General features: G+C 39.9%; 1 protein-coding gene across 3 annotated transcripts in view; it reads left to right on the forward strand.

The window, feature by feature from the left end:
• The window catches only part of Wnk3 (WNK lysine deficient protein kinase 3), a 133604-nt gene that overhangs the window by 97572 nt on the left and 13102 nt on the right, over positions 1-22930 (forward strand). For 2 of the 3 annotated variants that reach the window (XM_090326868.1, XM_090326869.1), the window contains exons 16-21: positions 3212-3349; positions 4975-5918; positions 11279-11369; positions 11907-12037; positions 12657-13267; positions 18182-18393. In XM_090326868.1, the coding sequence (XP_090182994.1) occupies positions 3212-3349; positions 4975-5918; positions 11279-11369; positions 11907-12037; positions 12657-13267; positions 18182-18393 (2127 nt within the window). The remainder of the gene's footprint in view (positions 1-3211; positions 3350-4974; positions 5919-11278; positions 11370-11906; positions 12038-12656; positions 13268-18181; positions 18394-22930) is intronic. The other variant, XM_090326870.1, reaches the window with a different exon arrangement.

Below are 22930 nucleotides of genomic sequence, written 5' to 3' on the forward strand. Positions count from 1 at the left end.
CTATTGCTTTAATAGTCATGTATATCTTTATTCTGTCCCTCGATTATACACTTTACCTCTGAGCACTGATTTTTTTGTAAATTAAATAATGAGGTAAAATTTCAAAATAAAGCTAGAGTTCTGTTTTCTGTTTTCACAATTTTATCTCTCTCCTCATTAAGAATGGGTAGACTTTGCCTTTGCCTTTCTAAGGAATGACACTACTTGAGTTCTCCCTTGAATCTGCCATATTTCAGTTAATACATTTGTCACTGCTTGCATACCAAAATGTGTGGTATGTGACTTGTAAGTTTATAGTCTATTTCTAGCTTCCACACATAAGGGATATCATGCAATCTTTGTCTCGCTTTGTCTGACTTACTTCACTTAATATAATTTTTTCCAAATGAAAATTAATGAAGCAGAGAAGGGGTGGAGAATGCAGTAAAGAATTCAATGTATATACTGCAAACTTAAAAAAATTAAGGAAAAGGGTGGGTTAGCAGGAGGTGAATGAGAATGTTGAAAAGGGTAACACTGATCAAGATGAATTGTATCAATAAATTGCTTTGTTAAATGAAAACTCCTTTGTACAACTACTTGAAGAGAATTTACTTTAAAAAGAAAAAGGAATGGATGGAATGCTGAGTGCCTATGGCTCATGCCTGTAATCCTAGTTTGTAATACTAGCTACTCATGGGGCTGAGATCTGAGGATCAAGATTCAAAGCTAGACAGGGTAGAAAAAAATCTGAGATTCTTGTCTCTGATTAATTATTAAAAAAAAGAATAATGCAACTGGAAGTAAGGGTATAGCTCAAATGGTAGAACTTTAGCTTTAAGCAAAGAATGTAGCCTTGAGCATAAAAATCTTTAATTTTTTTCTTTTTTTCTACATATATTTTTATTGTAATTGATAGAAGGGTTGCATTTTATTCACCAGATAGAAGGTGAATTACTTCACAAACATTGATACCCTTTCTCATGTCTTGGTCCCCACTTCCCTCCCCCCACTCCCATCCCTCATCTTGTTTTCCCCCCTTCCCTATCTGATTTCAAATAACAAAATAAGCATATATACAATATATCAGATAACAATGTAAAATACTGTAACAATATGAGATAACCAAGGAAGAGTCTTCCCTGAAGAAGAAATAAGAATGGCCTACAGACACATGAAGAAATGCTCAACATCTCTGGTCATAAAAGAAATGCAAATCAAAACAACTCTTAAGATTTCACCTCACTCCAGCAAGAATGGCCATGATCAAGAAATCTAATAACAATAGATGCTGGCAGGAATGTGGCCAGGAGGGATCACTACTACACTGTTGGTTGGAGTGCAAACTCATTCAACCACTATGGAGAACAGTATGGTGATTCCTCAAGAGACTAAACATAGAACTCCCCTATGACCCAGCAATTCCACTTCTTGGCATTTACCCAGAAACAAAGACATACTAAATCCACTAGCACAACGATGTTCATTGCTATTTACCATAGCAAGTATATGGAACCAACCCTGATGCCCCTCAGTTGAGGAGTAGACCGACAAGATGTGGTGTTTATACACAATGAAATTCTATGCTGCCATCAGAAAGAATGACATCGCCCCATTTGTAAGGAAATGGAAAGACTTGAAAAAAATCATATTAACTGATGTAAGCCAGACTCAAAGGAACAAAGGCTCAATGGTTTCCCTCATTTAGTCATAAAAACATTTTTTTAAAGACAGTACCCAGGCCCTGGGTTCAAACCCCATGACCAGCACTAATATTTTTTTAAGGTATAGGAAGGGGGAAGAAGCAAAACAAAACAAAAACCTGTGAGAATAATTGAACTAGATACCATTATCTTGAAATTTGGTTCATCTGTCTTAAGATGTCATGGCTTTTCTTGTCTTATTTTTTTTTTTGATCCTAGAGCTTGAAGTCAGGTCCTAGACACTGTTCCTGAGCCTCTGTCCCTAAGCCTTTTTAGGCTCAAGGCTAGTGCTCTGCCACTTGAGCCTCAGCTCTACTTCTGGATTTTTCTGAGTAGTTTATTAAAGTATCAAAGAATTTCCTGCCAGGGCTGGTTTTGAATCATGATACTCAGATCTCAGCTACTGAGTAGTGAGGATTATAGGCATAAGCAACCAGCATCCAGCTTTTTATTTTATTTTTATATTATCATACAGTAAAACTGACTTTTTTCTTTTGTCGGTAAATGCTGCAAATTTTAATTCTTTTCTAAATTTATACAGAGAGAATGCAGAAGACGAGAAGTTTTAGTGAGAAACTTGATTTTCCATTTATTGAAGATGATGATGAGTACCTTGGTTTTATGTACTACTTTAAAAAAAAAATTTTTTTGTCAGTCATCTGACTTGAAATCTGGGCCTGGGCTGTGTCCTTGAGCTCTTCAGCTCAAGGCTACTGCCCTACCCCTTGAGCTACAGCGCCACTTCAGTTTTCTGGTAGTTACTTGGAGTTAATATTCTCACAGAGGACTTTTTACTGCCTGGGCTGACTTTGAACTGTGATCCTCAGATCTTGGCCTCCTGAGTAGCTAGGATTACAGGTGTGAGCCACCGCACCCAGCTTATATACTATTTTTTGCCAGTCCTGGCTTGAACTCGGGACCTGATCACTGTCCTTGGGCTTTCTCAAGGTAGAACTCTACCACTTGTACCATAACACCACTTACAGTCCTTTCCATGTATGTGGTACTGAGGAATAGAACCCAGGTCTTTATGGTTGCTAGGCAAGCACTCTACCACCAGGCCAAACTCCCAGCCCCACTTCTATATACTATTAATAGATATATAGTGTTTACTTGTTTACACTATTTTTCAGGTTTGGGAGATCTATTTTTAATATGAATAATTATTTTAGCATTGTTTGAAATAGAAATATGGCATACATTGACTTTTTAACCTAGTTTCCTTATTCAGTAAATGAAATGATCATTGCTAGGATATAAATTTTTTCTTGGTCATAGGGCCTGGACTCATTGCCCGGGCTCTGTTCTTCAGTTCTTTTTGCTCAAAGCTAGTACTCTATAACTCTGATCCACAGCTTGACTTCTGGTTTTCTGGTAGTTAATTAGAGGTAAGAGTATCCAAGACTTTCTTTGCCCAGACTGGCTTGGAACCACGATCCTTGATCTCAGTCTCCTGAATAGCTAGGATTAAAGGTTTGAACCACCAGTGCCAGGCAGGATATTAATTTTTTTGTTAATTCTTTCTGCAGATGAATCTGCTCCTCAATCATCCCCAGTTGGTCGATGGCGATTCTGTATCAATCAAACAATAAGAAACCGTGAGGCTCAGTCTCCTCCTTCTCTCCAGCCTTCCATGGCTATGATTCCTGGGCTACATCCACTTCCCTGTAAGTTTTTATTCTTTGCCAGTTTTTTTCAGAGTTGGAAGATAGGGATATGATATATATACCATATTTTTGTGCTAGTCTTTAGCTTTAAACTCAGGGTCTGGACACTGTCCCTGAGCTTTTTTGCTTAAGGCTTGTGCTCTTGATCCATAGCTCCACATCCAGCTTTTTTGGTGCTTAATTGGAGACAAGTATTTCATGAACTTTCCTACCCAGGCCGGATTTGAAGCCTGATCCTCAGATCCCTGCCTCCTGAATATCTGGGATTACAGGCATGAGCCAACCAGTGCCCAACTTATACCACATTTGTTTTGCCAGTCCTGGAACTTGAATTCAGGGCCTACGCACTGTCCTTAGATACTTTTTGCTCAAGGTCATTGCTCTGCCACTTGAGCCACAGCACCACTTCTGGCTTTTTCAGAATATGTGGTACCAAGGAATTGAACCCAGGGCTTCATGCATGCTAGGTGAGCATTCTACCACTAGGCTGTGCTCCTGGACACCACATTTTTTATTGTTATAATAAGGATGAAGTAGAAAGAGGTTAAGTAACATAGGTCAGGTAAAGAGTATATTTCTTTTTGGACAGTGTCATCCTTTCTCTTTCCTTGCTTTCTCCCAGTTTTTCCTTCCCATCCTCACCCATAATTTGTATAGTTCATTTTGAATATAATGTTCCTTGATTACCATTGCTGCATTTGTTTACCCTTTGTCCCTCCATTTCTCTGCCTCCCTTTATACTGCCAAACATATAAATGAACAAACAAAACAAAAAGGAAAGAAGAGCCAGGCACGGGTGGCTCACATCTGTAATCCTAGCTACTTAGGAGGCTGCATTCTAAGGAACACTATTCAAAGCCAGCACTAAGCCAGCCTGGGCACTAAAGTCTGAGAGACTCTTATTTCCAATTAACCACTAGAAAATGGGAAGTGGCACTGTGTCTCAGGGGTAGGGTGTAGCCCTGAGCTGAAGAGCTCAGGGACAGTACCCAGGCCCAGAGTTCAAGCCCCATCACCGACAATTTAATAACAAAAAAAAGAAAAAAACAGAGAAAAAAATCCTCCTGTTTTCATTTCTGGAGTTCATTTTATACCATTTTTTAACTTGGTTTATGTTTATGACAATTTTCATAAAACTTTTGAAGATAATATTACTATACAAGGTCAGCAGTATTTATTGAATACTTATGAAGATAGAAAATAATTTTCTGGACTGAATTCTTTGTTGTGAAGGATTTTTTTGGTTGGTTGTTTTTTGTTTGTTTTTTTTTGTCAGTCATGTAGCTTGAACTCAGGGCCTGGTCTCTCTCCTGGAGCTCTTTTGATCAAGGTTAGTGCTCTACTACTTTGAGCCACATTGCCACTCCCAGTTTTCGAGTGTTTAATTGGAGATAAGGGTCCCCTGGGGACTTTTCTACCTGAGCTGTCATCAAACTGTGGTCTACTGAGTAGGTAGGATTACAGGTGTGAGCCACCAGTGCCCAGCTTACTGTAATGCTTTTAAGCTTATTAGTGTATTCGCATGCTGATTTTCATTTATATCTAGCTTTCCCTGTCTTTTTTAGCACTAGTCCATGGTTTACATTCACCAGTTCATACTTAGCTACTGTTTGTTATTGTTCCAGGCTCAAGAAATACAAGTCATAAGGAAATATCAAATGATACCCTGTACTCTATAGAAAGTAATTCATGCCAGCATGCAATTTTCACCTCCAATACAGATCACAAGGATGTGGTTGATGGTAAGATTTCTGAATGTGCTAGTGTCGAACCTGATCAGCCATCTCTGCTTTACCCAGTGGATGATAACAGGCAAATAATGGCACCAGTTCCTAGTAGTCCCAGTTATTCTGCTACTTCGATGTGCACAGTTCCACTTGAATGTAAGGGACTCGTCAGCCAAGCAGGCATGTTCATACCTGTATATCCATGTCACCAAACTGCCAACCAGCCTGATGTGCTACTGTCTCATCCTAGTGAATCGACTCCAGTTACTGGTAATACCCTTTCAACTTTGGCATTTGTGTCTGATCGAACACCTCAGTCTTTATCAGTACAGCAGCCAACTATGGATGCAGAGCTTATTTCCCAAGAAGGAGAAGCAACAATGAGCATTGATACAAATTCTCCTAAGGCAGTAATTCCCATTCAGACCCCTGGCCATGAACCAACTCCTCTTCCACCTACTGCTGTGCTGGAATCGGATGGGGAAAGACCTCCAAAAATGGAGTTTGCAGACAACCGAATCAAAACACTGGATGAAAAATTAAGAAACTTGCTCTATCAGGAGCACAGCGTCTCTAGCGTCTATCCAGAGAGTCAGAAGGATACCCAAAGCATAGATTCTCCATTTTCTTCATCTGCTGAAGATACACTGTCATGCCCAATGCCAGAAGTCATAGCTATCAGTCATTGTGGAATTCAAGAAAGCCCTGCACAGTCCCCAGTCTTGCAACAGACAGGTCCTAAGATTCTGTCCAATGTGGCTGCCAATCAGCCTGCTAATGTATCAGTGTTCAAAAGGGACCTGAATGTGATTACTTCTGTACCAAGTGAATTGTATTTACATGTAAGTATCATTCTTTCTTATTCTCCTATTTATGATTTTTTTAAATACCTTTCTTAAAATTCTGTCATAAGACCCTGGCTGGTGGCCCACACCTGTAATCCTACCTACTCAGGAGGCCAGCCCAGGCACTAAAGTCTGTGAGACTCTTATCTCCAATTAACCAATAGAAAATTGGAAATGGTGCTGTAGCTCAGGGGCAGGGGTAGCCTTGAGCTGAAGAGCTCAGGCACAACTCCCAGGTCCTGAGTTCAAGCCCTATGACCCACATAAAAAAAGTTCTGTCATAAGAAATGACATTGTTTATGTCATAAGATTCTAAACATCACAGAAGGCCATACCTGAGGCTACAGTTGCTCAGAACTTTTCAGTAGAAATGGCAGGTCTATCTTGGAACTAAGAGAGCCCCCTGGCGAATGAGCTTGGTACCTGCAAATAATGTCTATTTGGGTAAGTTTTTTTGTTGTTATTGCATTTTTCTGGTCTTGGGGCTTGAACTAGGGGCCTGGGCAAGGTCCTTTAGCCTCTTGTGCTTAAGGTTAGGGCTCCATTACTTGAGCTACAGCACTACTTCTGGCCTTTTCTGATATTTCTGCCTTGACTTGAAACAGAGATCATCAGATCTCAGCCTCCTGAGTAGCTAGGATTTCAGAAAAGGAATTGATTTGTAGACTGGGTAGGGAATAGATTTCTACTTAAAGGAAACTCTCTTCATGAATACTTTATAACTTAAAGTATATTTCTCTGAAGTCCTTTAGAAGTGTTTTGAATTCAGAGCCTTTCAAATTTCAGAATATTTGTAAATACATGAGTTATCTTGTAGGTATAGATGGGACCCAAATCTAAACATAAAATTTTTTTGCCAGTCCTAGGCTTGAGCTCAGGGCCTGAGCACTGTTCTTGGACTTTCTCAAAGCTAGAGCTCTACCGCTTGAGCCTCAGCACCACTTCCGGCTTTTTTCTATGTATGTGGTACTTAAAAATTGAACCCGGGTCTTCATGCATGCTAGGCAAGCACTCTATCACTAGGCCAAACTCCCTACCCTAAACATAAAATTCTTTTATGTGGCTGGGCGGGGTGGTTCATGCCTGTAATACTAGCTATGCAGGAGGCTGAGATCTGAGGATCACAGTTCGAAGTCAGCCCAGGCTGGGAGTCGGGAGACTCTTATCTCCAATTAACCACTAGAAAATGGAAAGTGGGGCTGTGAATCTAGTGGTAGAGTGATAGCCTTGAGCTGAAGAGCTCAGGGACATTGCCTACTCTCAGATTTTTGAGCCCACACTGACAAATAAAAATAAATAAATATATTCTTTTATGTTTCATAGACTTATTCACAAATCCCAAGGGCTTTATTCTGTAATGTTTTTAGTGCATTTAGGTTTTAACTGAACCCCATTACTTGAGGCCATATGTAAAATTTTCTACTTGTGCCTTTATGTTAGTTTCAGATTCTATATACTCAGATTAGGGATGTTCTCCACTTCCCGCCTCTAGTATATGATCTTTAATTCCCTTTCTTTCCTTCTTTTCTTTTCTTTTCTTTTTTTTTTAAAGTCAGTCGTAGGGCTTGGACTCTGGGCCTAGGCGCCACTGTCCCTGAGTTCTTCAGCTCCAGCTTACTGCTCTACCCCCTGAACCACAGTGCCACTTCCAATTTTCTAGTGGTTAATTGGAGGGAAGAATCTCATAGTATTTAGTGTCTGAGCTGGCTTTGAACCAAGATCCTCAGCTCTCAGACTCTTGAGTAGCTAGGATTACAGGTGTGAGCCACCACACCTGACTTCCCCCTTTCTTTTTTTTCTTCTTTTTCTTTTTTTTTGCCAGTCCTGGGACTTGAACTCAGGGCTTGGGCACTGTCCTTGGACACTTTTCACTCAAGGCTGGCACTCTACCACTTGAGTTACAGCACCACTTCTGATCTTTTTCTCTTTTTGTGGTACAGAGGAATCAAACCCAGGGCTTCATGCATGCTAGGCAAACACTCTACCTCTAAGCCACTTTCCAAGCCCTCTTCTTTTTTCTTGTTGAGAATTGAACTTCATGTCTCATGCACGCTCTCTACTACTAAACAATGTTTCAAAACCCAATTTTCCTTTTCTACCTCTTGAAATTACAAATATAGCCTCTTAGTGATTTGGTGCTTAATCCTTCTTGAAATTTCTTTTGGGGAGTACAGTACTGGAGCTAGAACTCCTGGCTATAAACTTACTAAGTAGGCACTCTACCACTTGAGCCACAACTTCTTATGTTTATTGCTTTAGATTTATTTTTTTTCAGGTAGGGCTTCACATTTTTTGGCCTGAGCAGGCTTCAGACCATAATCCTCATATTTATGGCCAATTGTGTATCAATTAATAGGTATGCAGGACCACATTTTGCTTACTGATTAAGATTAGGTCTAACTAGGACCGGGAGTTTGGCCTAGTGGTAGAGTGCTTGCCTAGCATGCATGAAGACTCGGGTTTGATTCCTCAGCACCACATACATAGAAAAAAGCTGGAAGTGGTGCTATGGCTCAAGAGTAAAGCTCTAGCCTTGAGAAAAATCCAATGACAGTGCTCAGGTCCTGAGTTCAAGCCCCACAACTGGCAAAAAAAAGATTAGGTCTAACTAATTTTTGTTGGACTGGTCTCTCAAACAGATCATTCTGATCACCTCCTAAATTGCTGGGATTATACATGTGTCTAAGGATATGGATTGATAAAGCTACAACTTAAAGATCCTAGTTAATACATATTTTAAACCCCCAGACCAATGTATATTGTAATGTTATTGAGATATTTCTTTTTTTTTCCAATTTTGAGGCTTGACCTCAGGATCTGAGCACTGTCCTTGATCTTTCTCAAGGCTAATGCTCTACCACTTGAGCCACAACACCATTTCTGGCTTTTTTTAAATGTATATGTTACTGAGGAAATAAACCCATGTCTTTGTGCATGCTAGGCATGCACTCTACCACTAGGCCAAACTCCCAGCACCTGAGATATTTCTTTTTTTTCTCATTGAAGTAGTATTTTCATTTACCCTAAACAGGACGTTGGAAACTAAAACCTTATTGCTTCAAATTTTACTTTTTTTTGGGGGGGGGTACCAGTAGTGGGATTTGAACTTGGGTATTGAACTCATCACATGGCTTTCTTGCTCACAGCTGACCCCTTATCACTTGTTGAGCCATCCCTTCATTCTGGCATTTTGCTAGTTAATTGGAGATGCAGCCTGAGGAACTTTTCTGCCCTATATGGCAGATTCCCAGATTTCAGCCTTTAGAGTACCTAGAATTACAGATGTAAGCCACTGCTACCCAACCATAATTTTATTTGGGTAACTACTGTTCTGCCCTAAATGCTAACAGGGTATACCTAAGATAGTATGCCAAACAAATGCCAAATCCCATTCTTTGTGCTTTTAATCATTTTGATTACTAGTTTGTATTCTAATGTTTCACAGTGTTTATGACTCTGTGTATTAACTTTCTTTTTTTTTTTGTTAGTCATGAGTGCTGGGTTCTGTCCCTGAGTTCTTCAGCTCAAGGCTCTACCACTTGAGCCACAGCACCACTTCTGGTTTTCTGGTAGTTAATTGGAGATAAGAGTGTAACTGACTTTAATGCCTGGGCTGACTTTGAACTGTGATCCTCAGATGTCAGCCTCCTGAGTAGCTAGCATTACATGTGTGAGCCACCAACGCCCGGCTATGTATTAACTTTTGTATTAATTATTGTAGAAAATTTATCTCTCCTCTTTTGTAAGTATAGGGACTTGCTAGCTAGGCAGACCCTATAGCACTTGAGCCATGCCACCAGGCCCAAAATATGCCTTTAAAGTATCCAATTAGATTTAAAAGTTTAATTCTGCATTTTATTTAGGGGACATTGTAGAGTAGAAGAGGGAAGAGTAGTTTTCTAGCTAGGATGGCTTGATGTAAAAATTTTTAGAGCATGAGGGCTGGTAGTTTGGCCTAGTCATAGAGTGCTTGCCTAGCATGCAGGAAGACCCAGGTTCCATTCTTCAGTTCCACATACATAGAAAAAGCCAGAAGTGATGCTGTGGTTCAAGTGATAGAGCTCTAGCCTTGAGAAAACCCAAGGAGCGTGCTCATCTAGACTCAATCACAGGACTGGCAAAAAAAAAATTAGTGCATGATAAAATAATTTTTCATGGGCCAGGAACGTGGCCTAGTGGACTGTTTGCTTGGCTTGCATGAAGCCCTGGGTTCAATTCCTTTGTACCACATATATAGAAAAAGCTAGAAGTGGTACTGTGGCTCAAGTGGTAGAATGCTAGCTTTGAGAATGCCCAAGGACAGTGCTCAGGCCCTGAATTCAAGCCCCAGGATGGGCAAAAAATAATACTTTTTCATTACAGTGTAAATTACTCTAAGAAATTTGATTTCTTAATACTTTTCTCTCATTTTAGATCCTTGAAATACCTTGTTTTTCCAGGTTATTATATATCAGGCACAATTTTCTTTTTTTTCCAATCCTGGGGCTTGAACTGAGGGCCTGCTCCTTGGGCTTTTTCCTCAAAGCTGGTACTCTGCCTTGAGCCACAGCACCACTTCCAGCATTTTCAATGCATGTGGTACCGAGTAATTGAACCTGGATCCTTGTGCCTACTAGGCAAGCACTCTACCACTAGGCCAAATTCCCAGCTAGGCACAGTTATCTTTTTCTTTTTTTGGGGGGGGGTGAGTCATGGGGCTTGAACTTGGCCTGGGCGCAGTCTCTGAGCTCTTCAGCTCAAGGCTACCACCCTACCCCTAGGTCTGAGCATTGTCCCTGAGCTCTACAGCTCAAGGCTACCGCCCTACCCTTGAGCCAAGCCCCACTTCCCATTTTCTAGAGATTAACTGGAGATGAGTCTCAAATCCTTTTGTGCCTGGGCTGGCTTTGAACTTTGATCCTCAGATCTCAGCCTCCTGAGTCACTACAATTCCAGGTGTGAGCCACCACAGCCAGGCACAATTTTCTTATGTAGCATAATAGTTTATTGTAATCCCATGGGGATTTCAGTAACCTTTTTGAGTTATTTGATCCTTGGAAAGGGTATCCTTTTTATCGTAGCTCACATTTTTCAATGCTCACATATGAAAAAGTATACTGTGACATGGAATATTAATCTTGTCTTTTATTCATCCAAAGACCAACTAATATTTTGAAAGAAGTGGAGTAATCCTAAATTCCTACATGTGACTTCAGTTTCAATGTGATGTAGTAACAATGCAACTGTACGTCGATTTCTGATTCATGATTTGTTCATATAAGAAACTCTAAGGCACCAACAGAATTATTAACCTGACTGAAATTACTACTACTTTAGTTTCTTCCCCCCCCCCCTCTCTTATTTTTTGTCTCCATTAGGAGATGTCCCCAGATGCTTCACTTCCAGGGAATCCTGAGTCCTATCCTGCTGCTGTGTCAAGCGGTGGAGCCATTCATCTGCAGACAGGAGGTGGATATTTTGGCCTAAGCTTTACTTGTCCTAGTCTCAAAAATCCTATTAGCAAGAAATCCTGGACTCGCAAATTAAAAAGCTGGGCATACAGGCTACGGCAGTCAACCAGCTTTTTCAAGAGATCAAAAGTCCGTCAAGGTAGTGTGCTTACAGTCAGGGACATAGACTAGGTAACATCATTTTTCATTTACTTATTTTTTTTGTTGTTCATACACAAACGAATCTTGTTACTTTTTTCCCATGTAGCCCATGTATGTGACTTGTCCCATGAATGTCATTGCCATTTTCTTTTTTTCCTTTGGTAACTAATTTGGTTTTCCAAATTACTCATTTCATATAGATCTTAAGTCTTGGGATATATCTTACAATGTCTGATTTAGAGATAGGATATTATACAATCTTGCTTATTACATTAACACCTTTGAATTATCTAGCAGGAGTTAAGCTTGTTCTACTTTGTTTTAATCATGGAAACAAATTTAGTCTCAAAAACCCATTTTTTCTTTTCTGCCTATAATTTGACCAAACGTCCAGCGGAAACAGAAGAGTTAAGATCAACAATTGCTCATGATCCCATTCCTCTGACACGAGAGTCCACAGCTGATACTAGGGCTCTGAGTAGATGTAAAGTGATGAGTGGATCATTTCAACGGGGTCGGTTCCAGGTTTGTGTCTTTGGTTAAATCCTTATCTCTAAGGGCCTTATATAAAATAAAAAGAAACATCAAAGCTGCGCATGAAACTCAGTAGTAGAGCATTTGACCATATATCCATGAGGCTCAGTGTTCCATCCCTAGAACTGTTTAAAAAAATAAAGTAGTATCCTTTGTAGATTGATCTGGAGATGACAACTAGAGATCTTTTCATATTTAATTTGTTTGCCTTGCCACATAGCCTCTCATTTTTGAAGTCCATCAGTAGGAATTAGTCTAAAGAATATGATGATTTCAGTGACTTCAGAGAGCACTGAAATGAATCATCATTTTGTTGATGGGCAGTTAGGTCATCTAATAAATCCATTTTATTTCCCGTCTTTTATAACCTCTACAACTTAAGTGATGGGATTTTATTAGACACAATTTTAATTATGGGATTTTATTTGAGAAGTATAGTACCTGCTCTTTTCATCCAAAGGGCCCAATTAAAAGACTGAATCTAAGTTTTGGTAGTATCAGCATAACCTAACCTCCACTTGTCTATGCTGCATATTGAAGTTGAATTTTTTCATGAGGTATGCCAGTTGGTTAGGTAGAGCCAGACACTTTTTACCTTTTTATACCTCAGGTGATAACAGTTCCTCAGCAGCAACCAGTAAAAGTGACATCTTTTGGAATAGAGCACAGACCAGCATTAAAGGAAATGCCAAGTCAATCTAGTGAAGAAGCTCTAGTCTTTACTGAAGCTGCAAAGGCTCCATTGGTAGAAGTGGAACCTACCATGCACAAACCTCAAACTTTACTTTCTTCTCAGAGGTTACGAACACTTCCTGAAACTTTTAAAGAAGATAAAGGAATTCCCGAGCAAGGTGACAACTTATCTTTCAGCACAGCTTGTGAGACCAATGCATCTACAATGACGTCAGCCAAGGAACTTGAAAGAACATCAGCTACAAGGAGCCGCCTGCAGTCTGAATCTGAGCTTGTGCATATAGAAAAAGAGGTCCCGACTGCTGGGAAACAGTGTCATTCTAATACCGCCACTCGTGGTGGTAATGGAAAATCAGTGGCAAAAACCCGTGCAGAGAGTGGTCAGTGTTTACCACTCCGTGAAGAACAAACTTACACTCAAACACAGAGTTCCCTCTTCTATTCTCCATCATCCCCCATGAGCAGTGATGATGAGTCAGAGATTGAGGATGAAGACTTGAAAGTGGAGCTACAAAAATTACGAGAAAAGTAAGAACTCTTGTCACATATCTGGTTATATAATAGAATATAATACTTGCTTGATAGCTGATATTTTAATGATTGAAACCCACACATGTGGGTGAAACTCACACATGTGATTATTAAAATCCTTATATATAAAGTATTTTTGTAACTAGGCACTGATGGCTTATGCTTGTAATCATAACTACTGAGGAGACTGAGATCTGAGATCGAGGTTCAAATTCTGACCAGGCACTAAAGTCCATGAGACTCTTATCTCCAATTAACCACCAGAAAACCAAAAGTGGCATTGTGGCTCAAAGAGGTAGCCTTGAGCTAAAGAGCTCAAGGATATTGCCCAGACCCAGAGTTTAAGCCCCACAAATGATTTTGTGTGTGAGTGTGCGTGTGTGTGTGTGTGTGTGTGTGTGTGTAGAGAGAGAGAGAGAGAGAGAGAGAGAGATCTATAGAGAAATCTTTCTCATTTCAAGACTAATTACATTTGATTATTTACCAGAATAATTTTAATTATCCTTTCTGCTGAAATTTTCAATCCTAGTCCTTCACAGCTAAGATTAAGATTTTACAACTATTCTCATTATGCAGATTAATAAGTAAACATCCAATTTATTTTATTTTAATTTTTGTGAGTCATAGGGCTTGAAGAGGGCCTGGGTGTCATCCTTGAGTTCTTCAGTTCAAGGCTATCGCCCTACCCTTGAGCCAAGCCCCACTTCCCCTTTTCTAGAGGTTAGTTGGAGATAAGAGAGGTCTTTGGCTGGCTTTGAACCTTCATCCTCAGATCTCAACTTACTGAAGATTACAGGCGTGAGCCACTGCCAGTGTAAACATCCCATTTATATAGTCAATGGTTCATCTTGTTTAGGAAAAGGTAAGACCCTTCTAAGATCAAGCTTGTTATAAGATCGTGTGTGTGTGTGTGTGTGTGTGTGTGTGTGTGTGTGTGTGTGTGTGTGTGTGTGTGTGTGTGTGTACTCTGGATTGGATGCTGTCCCAGAGCCTTTTTGTTCAAGGCTAACACCCTGCCACTTTAGCCACAGTCTCCCAGACTTGGTTGCTTTCAAATTGCTGCCCTCAGATCTCAGACTCCTGAGTGAATAGGTTCAGAGGTGTGAGCCACCAGAGCCAGGCTTTCCACTGATGGCACCCATCGAAGTTTTTTGTTTGTTTTTAGTTGAAAGTGCTATTGAGTTAAAAAGAAGGCAAATGTTCCAGTGAGTCAGTATTTTTTGCTGTTGTAGTTCATTAACTTTGCCTAAGGATACTGTCGTGATTTGTTTTGTCATATAGAGTGGTATTTTGTATTTAGTCTATTTTTTAACAACTTGGTGTTAAGTTGATGAATTTTCTCTAATCCTATTAATGTGGCTCAAATTCAAATGATACAAAAGGATTAGGAGGTTAGCCTCCTCCCTGCCACTGAACTTATACCACAGTTCTTCTATTAAAGCAACTGTTTCTAGTATATTCACATAAATCTATGCATTGCAAACAAATGCATGCTTGTATTGTAGATTTTCTTATCTCTAAGAGAAAGGAAAAGAGGAAGTGAAAGTAAAATACACCAAGGGAAATGATTAATCAAGCTGGCAGACTCAAGAGCCCCATCCATCTGTTTTGCAGTTCTATAGTATTTCCCTTGAATTCTACATTTTATATTATTTTAGCAATACATTTCATCCTATGTGTAGTCACTTTTTGGTGACAGTTATGATGCTTGAATTCAGGGTCTAGGTGCAGTTTATGAGCTTTTCTTATTTTTGTTTTCCTCAAGGCCAGCACTCTACCACATAAGCCACAGCTCTACTTCTAGCTTTTGGTGGTTAATTGGAGATAAAAGTCTTATAGACTTGCCTTTCTAGGCTAGCTTCAAACCATGATCCTCAGATCTCATCCTCCTGAGTAGCTAGGATTACAGGTGTAAGCCACAGGTGCCTGGCATAAACTACCTGTGCCCAGCTAAACATGATTTTTTTTTTGCCAGTTCTGGGCTTGAGCTCAGGGCCTGAGCACTGTCCTTGGACTTTCTCAAGGCTAGAGCTCTACCACTTGAGCCTCAGTATCACTTCCGGCTTTTTTCTATGTATGTGGTTCCGAGGAATCGAACCCAGGTCTTTGTGCATGCTAGGTAGGCACTCTACCACTAGGCCAAACTCTTGGCCCCTCAACATGATTTTTTGATAATGTTCCATATACACACATATATCCTAAGTACTATTTTGTAAGTACTACATTTGGGATTCTGCAATCAAATATTATTGAAATGGTTTAAGATTTGAGATGTTAGTACTTTATTTGCATTTTATTGTTATTTTAATATTTTTGTGACACAGTCTTATCATTTAGCCCAATTGGGCCTCAGACTTGTGATTAGCCTGCCTCAATGTTAAGATTTAATAAATATTTTAAACCAGTCTCTTAAAGACTGTTAGCTTTTGTAGTCTTCAGTAATAACTATGAGCACTTGATTTTGAATTTGATGCCTGGATTCTCTCTCATAGAAACCAAGGCCTGGAGGGGTCTTAAATAATTTTCTATTGAAAAAAGAAAGAAAATTCTACTGCAAGGAAAGGGATAATATTGACCAAAAGGAAATGTACTTATTACCTGACTTATAATTGCAAACTCTCTGTACATCACCTATTTTTTTGGTCAGTCATGAGGCTGGATGCTGTCCCTAAGTTATTTTATGCAAGGCTAGTGCTCTACCGCTTTGAGACACAGTGCCACTTCTGGTTTTCTGGTATTTAATTGGAGATAAGGGTTTCATGGACCCTTATCAGCTCAGGCTGGTTTTGAACCATGGTCCTTTGGTCTTGGCCTACTGAGAAGCTATGATTACATGTGTGAGCCACCTGTGTCCAGCCATAATTTGCTTTTATAAACAAAACTAAATTAAACATTTTTCTAGTTTTACATCTTTATATGAGTACATCTGTAGGGTAAATATAACTGAAATGCTGAGTTTAAGTGATAGCATTGTAATAACACATTGTAGCTACACAATTTTATACTTCAAATAAAATAAAATAAGGGGACTTGTTTCCCCACATCTTTATAATTCCTGAGTGGCCATTACCAGGCTTTTCATTTTTCTAATCAGTTAAATTTATTTTATTAGTTTTCTTAGTTGAGTAGGGTAACACATACCAGTCATTTGCAAAACCTGAAGCAAAAGTATTGCCAAATGTGGTGGACTATATAGCAAACTCATCCCTCCTCAAGTTTCTTTAAGTTAATTTTGTTCATCTGCTTAATTTTGAGATTGTGCATCATCTCATGTTTATTGCTGTTTACAAATTTGGGGCTTAAACTCAGCTCCGGAGCAATGTTTCTTACCTTTTTTGCTCATAGCCGGTGTTCTACCACTTAAGCTGCAATTCTATTTGTTGGTGTTTAATTGCAATTAAGAGTCTCACAGGCTAGGCACTGGTGGCTCATGCCTATAATCCTAGCTACTCAGGAGTGTGAGGTCTGAGGATTGCATTTTTTTTGCCAGTCTTGGGGCTTGAACTCAGTGCCTGGGTAGTGCCCTTGGACACTTTTTGCTCAGGGTTAGAGCTCTGCACTTGAGCCACAGCACCATTTCTGACTTTTTCTGTGTATATAGTAGCGAGAAATTGGACCCAGGCCTTCATGCATGCTAGGCAAGCACTCTACCACTAGGCTATGCTACCAGCCCTGAGAGTTGCATTTCAAAGCAAGCCAAGGCAAGAAAGTCTGTGAGAGTCTTATCTTTGAACAATCACAGAAAATGGAAATGGTGTTGTAGCACAAGTGGTAGAGTGCTAGCCGTGAGCAAAAGGAGCTTAAGGACAGTGCTCAGGCCCTTAGTTCAAGGTCCATAACTAACAAAACACACCAGCAAAAAATAGCCTCAGAAACTTTCCTACAAGACTGGCATTGAACTGTGATTCTCAGTTCTCAGCCTCCTGAGTAGATAGGATTATAGGGATTGAGCCACTTGTGCTCAGCTCTCTGCCCATTTATTAATGATATTTATTAATTTATTGAATTTTATAACCTATTTACATATTCTGAATATTAACCCTTTGCTTGTGAATGTTTACACACACTCAGAGCTTCTTTTCTTTGGCCTTTTCACTCAAGGCTGGCACTCTACCACTTGAGCTATGCTTTAATATCCTTAACTCATTTTAAATCTTGAAAATATTTGCTTTCTGGCTGGAAGCATGGCCTAATGGTAGAGTGTTTGCCTGGCATGCATAAAGCCCTGGGTTTGATTCCTCCATATCACATACACAGAAGTGGTGCTGTGGCCCAAGTGGTAGGGTGCTAGCCTTGAGAAAAGCCAAAAGACAGTGCTCAGACCCTGAGTCCAAGCTCTAGGACTGGAAAAAAAATTTCTTTCTGATTATAATTAAAAAGTTGATGTTATTAGAATATTTTGTTTTATATTTTATTTAGTTGTCTGTATTATTATATTGAAATCTTAGAAATTTCTTATTAATATGTTCTTATTTTTCTTTACAAATGCTTTGTTTAATGTCATGCTTAGGAAGATATTTATGATCTTAAATATGTGAAAATATTCTGTATTTCACTTCTTTTTGTATGGTTCATGAAGCTTGAACTCTGAGCCTGGGCGCTGTCCCTGAGCTCTTCGGGTCAAGGCTACCACCCTACCCCTGGAGCCACAGCCCCACTTCCCATTTTCTAATGATTAACTGAAGATAAGACTCTCATGGACTTTAGTGCCGGGGTGGCTTTGAACCGAGATCTTCAGATCTCAGCCTCCTGAGTAGCTAGAATTACAGGCATGAACCATTGCACCTGGCTTGTATTTCACTTTTCTTAGGCTCAATTTCTGGCTAAACTGTCTTGTACTACCATAGTTTCTAGATTCACCTTTGTGAGATTGTGGTCATTGAAATGTTTTATGTATAATTTTTTATTCAGACACATCCAGGAGGTTGTAAATCTGCAAACCCAGCAGAATAAAGAGCTGCAGGAACTCTATGATCGTCTGCGATCCATTAAAGATAACAAAACAGAGACTTCAGAGATACCTCTGGCACCTACGTCACCACGTCGACCAAGATCTTTCAAAAGTAAACTTCGCAGCCGCCCCCAGTCCTTGACACATTCGGACACTAGCATAGTTGCAAAAGGTAAATCAATCATAAAAGTAGCTTTTCAAAAATCTGTCAGAGCCAGAGTTATGGCTCTGAACTCATTTCTGGGGACCTGGAGTCAGGGGGAGGTCAGCCTAGGCTATGTTATAGACTATCTAAAAATACATTGTGCACAGATTAGCAAAAATCGAAATACAGTGATAATATAATTTGTTTTTTTTTCTTATTAGACTAAAGTGATTTAGAGAAGTGCACATTGTTCTAAGATGTTTTTCTTACCCTTTGTTGAGAAATGTTCTTCTGTGAATTAACAAAGATAACTGATTGATGATCAGAGAACAGCTGAATTTGTTTCATCTTTTCATTCAGTAAACTAGAAATCAAATGTAATTTCCCAGAATTTCCAATATAGTCTTACCAGTCAGGGAGAACTGCCGCTCTAACATTGAGAGTACATTGATAACAAGGTTATTTAAAATATTGAGGTGAGGCTCAGTAGTAGAATGATAGTTTTGCATGCATAAAGCCACTGATTTGATCCCCAGTGCAATACACACATCAGATATTCTCATGTGCTATCTGAAATGAGAGATCATTGTTATTATCTATAAGAATATTATTGGCTTGGTGCTGGGAAGGTGGCTTAGTGGTAGAATGATTTCCTAGCATGCGTGAAACCTTGGCTTTGATTCCTCAGTACCACATAATTAGAAAAGTCCAGAAGCGGTGCTCTGGCTCAAGTAGTAGAGTGCTAGCCTTAAGCAAAAAGAAGCCCAGGAACATTGCCCAGACCCTGAATTCAAGCCCCACAACTGGCAAAAAAAAGAATATTAAGGGCTGGGAATGTGGCTTTGTGGTATAATGCTTGTCTCACATATGAAGCCCTGGCCTAAATTCCTCAATAAACAGAAAAAGCCAGAAGTGGCTCTGTGGCTTAAGAGCCTGTGTGGTAGCTTTGAGCGAAAGAGGCTCAGGAACAGTGCCCAGGCCCTGAGTTCAAGCCCCAGGACTAGCAAAAAAAAATATACATACACACACACACACACACACGTGTGTGTGTGTGTGTGTGTGTGTGTGTGTGTGTGTGTGTATTAGTAGCTGGGTAAGGGTGTCTTATTCCTATAATTGTAGGTATTCAGGAGGTTGACATTTTCGAATATTTTAGTTTTTAGCCAGCCTAGACATAAAAAATCTAAGAGACTAGCCGGATGTGGTAGCTTCCACCTGTAATCCTAGCTACTCAGAAGGCTGAGATCCAAGGATCATGGTTCAAAGCCAGCCCAGACACTAAAGAAAATGAAACTCTTATCTCCAATTAATCACTAGAAAATGGGTAGTGGGGCTGTGGCTCTAGGGTTGGGGCAGTAGCCTTGATTTGAAGAGCTCAGGGACAATACCTAGGCCAGAGTTCAAGCCCCATTACTCACTCACACAAAAAAAATATAGGAGGCTGGGACCAGAAGTGTGGCCTAATGGTAGAGTGCTTACCTAGCATACATGAGTCCCTGAACTCGATTCCTCAGTACCACACTCACAGAAAAAGCTGGATGTAGTGCTGTGGTTCAAGTGGTAGAGCACTAACCTTGAGAAAGCTCAAGAACAGTGCCCAGGCCCTGAGTTAAAGTTCCAGGATTGGCAAAAATAAAAAAAAAATCTAAGAGACTTTATTAACAAAATAACTAGCAAAAAATGGATTGCAGGCATGGCTCAACTGATAGAGTACTAACTGATTAAGCAAGCAAAATAAGTGTAAGGCCCTGAGTTCAAGCCCCAGTACTGGCTAAAAGTATGTTACTGGAAAAAGAGAAGAGTCGGTATATCCTTAGTTAAGTAAGAAGTCTGGGAAAGTTTCTTTGATTGCATGTTCACTCAGGTTAGATTGAGGGTACACTCTAAGACATATATGAAATTTTAATAAAACTTATATTGGGCAAAATAATGGCTCCTTAAAGAAGTCTATGTGCAAATATCGAGAACAGTTTTATAGTAAAGGAAAATTAAGAGTGCATGTAGAATTTAAACTGATTTTAAGCAAGAAAAAGTCTCTCAGATTTGTTTGCTCAGGCTGTCTTAGAACCCTGAGTATTACATCACAGATTCTTGTGTAGTTAAGATTATAGGCATGGCGCCCAACCCACATCTCATTTATTTACTGATTATGTACTATTCCAATTTCCTTTTTTTTTGGTGAGTCATTGGGTTGAAGTCAGCCTGGATACTCTCCCTGAGCTTTTGTGTTCAAGGTTAGTGCTCTATCATTTGAGCCACAGCTCTACTTCTGACCTTCAGGGGTGGTAAATTGGAGATAACAATCCCATGGACTTTTCTGCCCATGTTGGCTATGCACTGTGATTCTCAGCCTTCTGAGTAGCTAGGATTACAGGCATGGGCCACCAGCACCCATCTCCATTTTCCATTCTTTCATTGGATTTGTGGGGGTCCTGGTCGGGAGGGCTTAAACCCCGAGCCTGGGCTCTGTCCGTGAGCTATTTTGTTCAAGGTTAGCACACTACCATTTAAGGCACAGCTCCACTTCTAGCTCTTTGCTGGTTAATTGGAGATAAGAGTCTCAAGGACTTTCTTGCCCAGGCTGACTTCAAACTGTAATCCTCAGATCTCAGCCTCCTAAGTCGCTAGAATTAAAGGTATGAGCCAACAGCACCTGGACAAATTTGTGGGGGGGGGGTTTGTTTATTTTTTGTTTTTTGCCAGTTGTGGGCTTGAGCTCAGGGCCTAAGCACTATACTTTGACTTTCTCAAGGCTAGAGCTCTACTACTTGAGCCTTAGCACCACTACTGGCTTTTTTCTATGTTTGTGGTACTGAGGAATCGAACCCTGGTCTTTGTGCATGCTAGGCAAGCATTCTACCAGTAGGCCAAACTGCCGACCCCAGATTTGTGTTTTTAATCCAGTCATTCTTTTGTTTGGGGGGGTCAGGAGGGCTTAAACTCCGGGCCTGGGTACTTGTCCCTATGCTCTTCAACTCAAGGCTTGTGCTCTACCACTTGAACCACGGTGCCACTTCCAGTTTCCTGGTGGTTAATTGGAGAGATGTGTCTCACAGTCTTTCATGCCTAGGCTGGCTTTGAACCTCAATCCTCAGATTTCAGCTTCCCGAGTAGCTAGGATTATAGTTATGAACCACTGGCACCAGGGAATAATTGTAATTTTTTTTTCAGTATTAGGGTTTGAACTCAAGATCTACCATTGGACAACCATTAGGATCTACCATTTGGACAACATGCCAAGCATATATTTTACTTTAGTTATATTTTGTAAAGGGTCACATATTTTTGCCTGTGGCTGACCTTCGACCACAATCCTCCTGTCTATGTGTCCTGCATAACTGGGTTTACAGGTGCTCACCAGCATGCCTGACTTACTGGTTACAAGGGGTTCCTAGGTTTTTGCCCCAAAATCTAGTCCTCTCAACCTCTACCTCATGAGAGTAGCTGAATTTGCAGCTGTGTGCCACAAGACCTAGCCTACAATTAGCTTCTTAATTTAAAGCAATTTAGTTCAGATTAACACTAATTTAATTTCCATGGTATATAAAACTTATCTCTGTTCCCTCCCACCTTCTTTGTACTGTTGTTATATGCGTTACAATTTTATATGTTGTAGGGTGAACAACACAGTTTCATTAATCAATACTTTATACCTTTGAAACCAATAGGGAGAAAAAATTTATAAACACAAAGTATACTTATGCTGAATATTATGTTTATAATTCAGTTTTCTTCCACATTGTGCTTGCTTGCTTGTTTGCTTGCTTGCTTTCCTTCTTTTTTTGTGGGTCATGGGGCTGGAACTCTGGACCTGGGTGCTGTCCCTATGCTCTTCAGCTCAAGGCTACTGCCCTACCCCTGGAGCCACAGCCCCACTTTCTGTTTTCTAATGGTTAAATGGCGATAAGATTCCCACGGTCTTTAGTGCCCAAGCTGGCTTTGAACCCCAGTCTTCAGATGTCAGCCTCCTGAGTAGATTGGATTACAGGCGTGACTTAGTGCACTTTTATTTCTTTGTGTAGACTTTTTTTTCTCTCTTACATCTGTTTAGTTCATCCTAAAGGACCCGTTTAGTATTTCTTATAAGCTAGATCAGATTAATTTCAAGATGTTTTATTTTAAGAAATTTTGCGTTTTTCCTTTTTAGTGTAGAGCTTGAAGGAATAGTACAGAATTTCAGTGTGCAGAATTTGTTTCACAAACAAGAATATAGAGAACTATCCTAAATTCAATCAGGTAATAGTAAAAGGATTTAATATAATTCCACTTAAAAAAGCTCTTTCCCTTCCACAAAATGTAACATGAAAAAACACACTTATGGGGCCAGGAACATAGCCTAGTGCTAAGGTGCTTCCTAGCATGTACAAAGACCAGGGTTTGATTCCTTGGTACCACATACATAGAAAAAACCAGAAGTGGTGCTGTGGCACAAGTGGTAGAGCTCTAGCCTTGAGAAAAGCCCAAGGACAGTGCTCAAGCCCTTAGTTCAAGCCACGAAACTGGCAAAAAAAAGAAAAGAAAGGAAGGCAAAAAAAGGTATCAGACCCAAAGGTGAAGGGAACAA

Source organism: Megascapheus bottae, chromosome X, assembly GCF_031878675.1.
Source record: "Megascapheus bottae isolate mThoBot1 chromosome X, mThoBot2.hap1, whole genome shotgun sequence".
Lineage (NCBI taxonomy): Eukaryota > Metazoa > Chordata > Mammalia > Rodentia > Geomyidae > Megascapheus > Megascapheus bottae.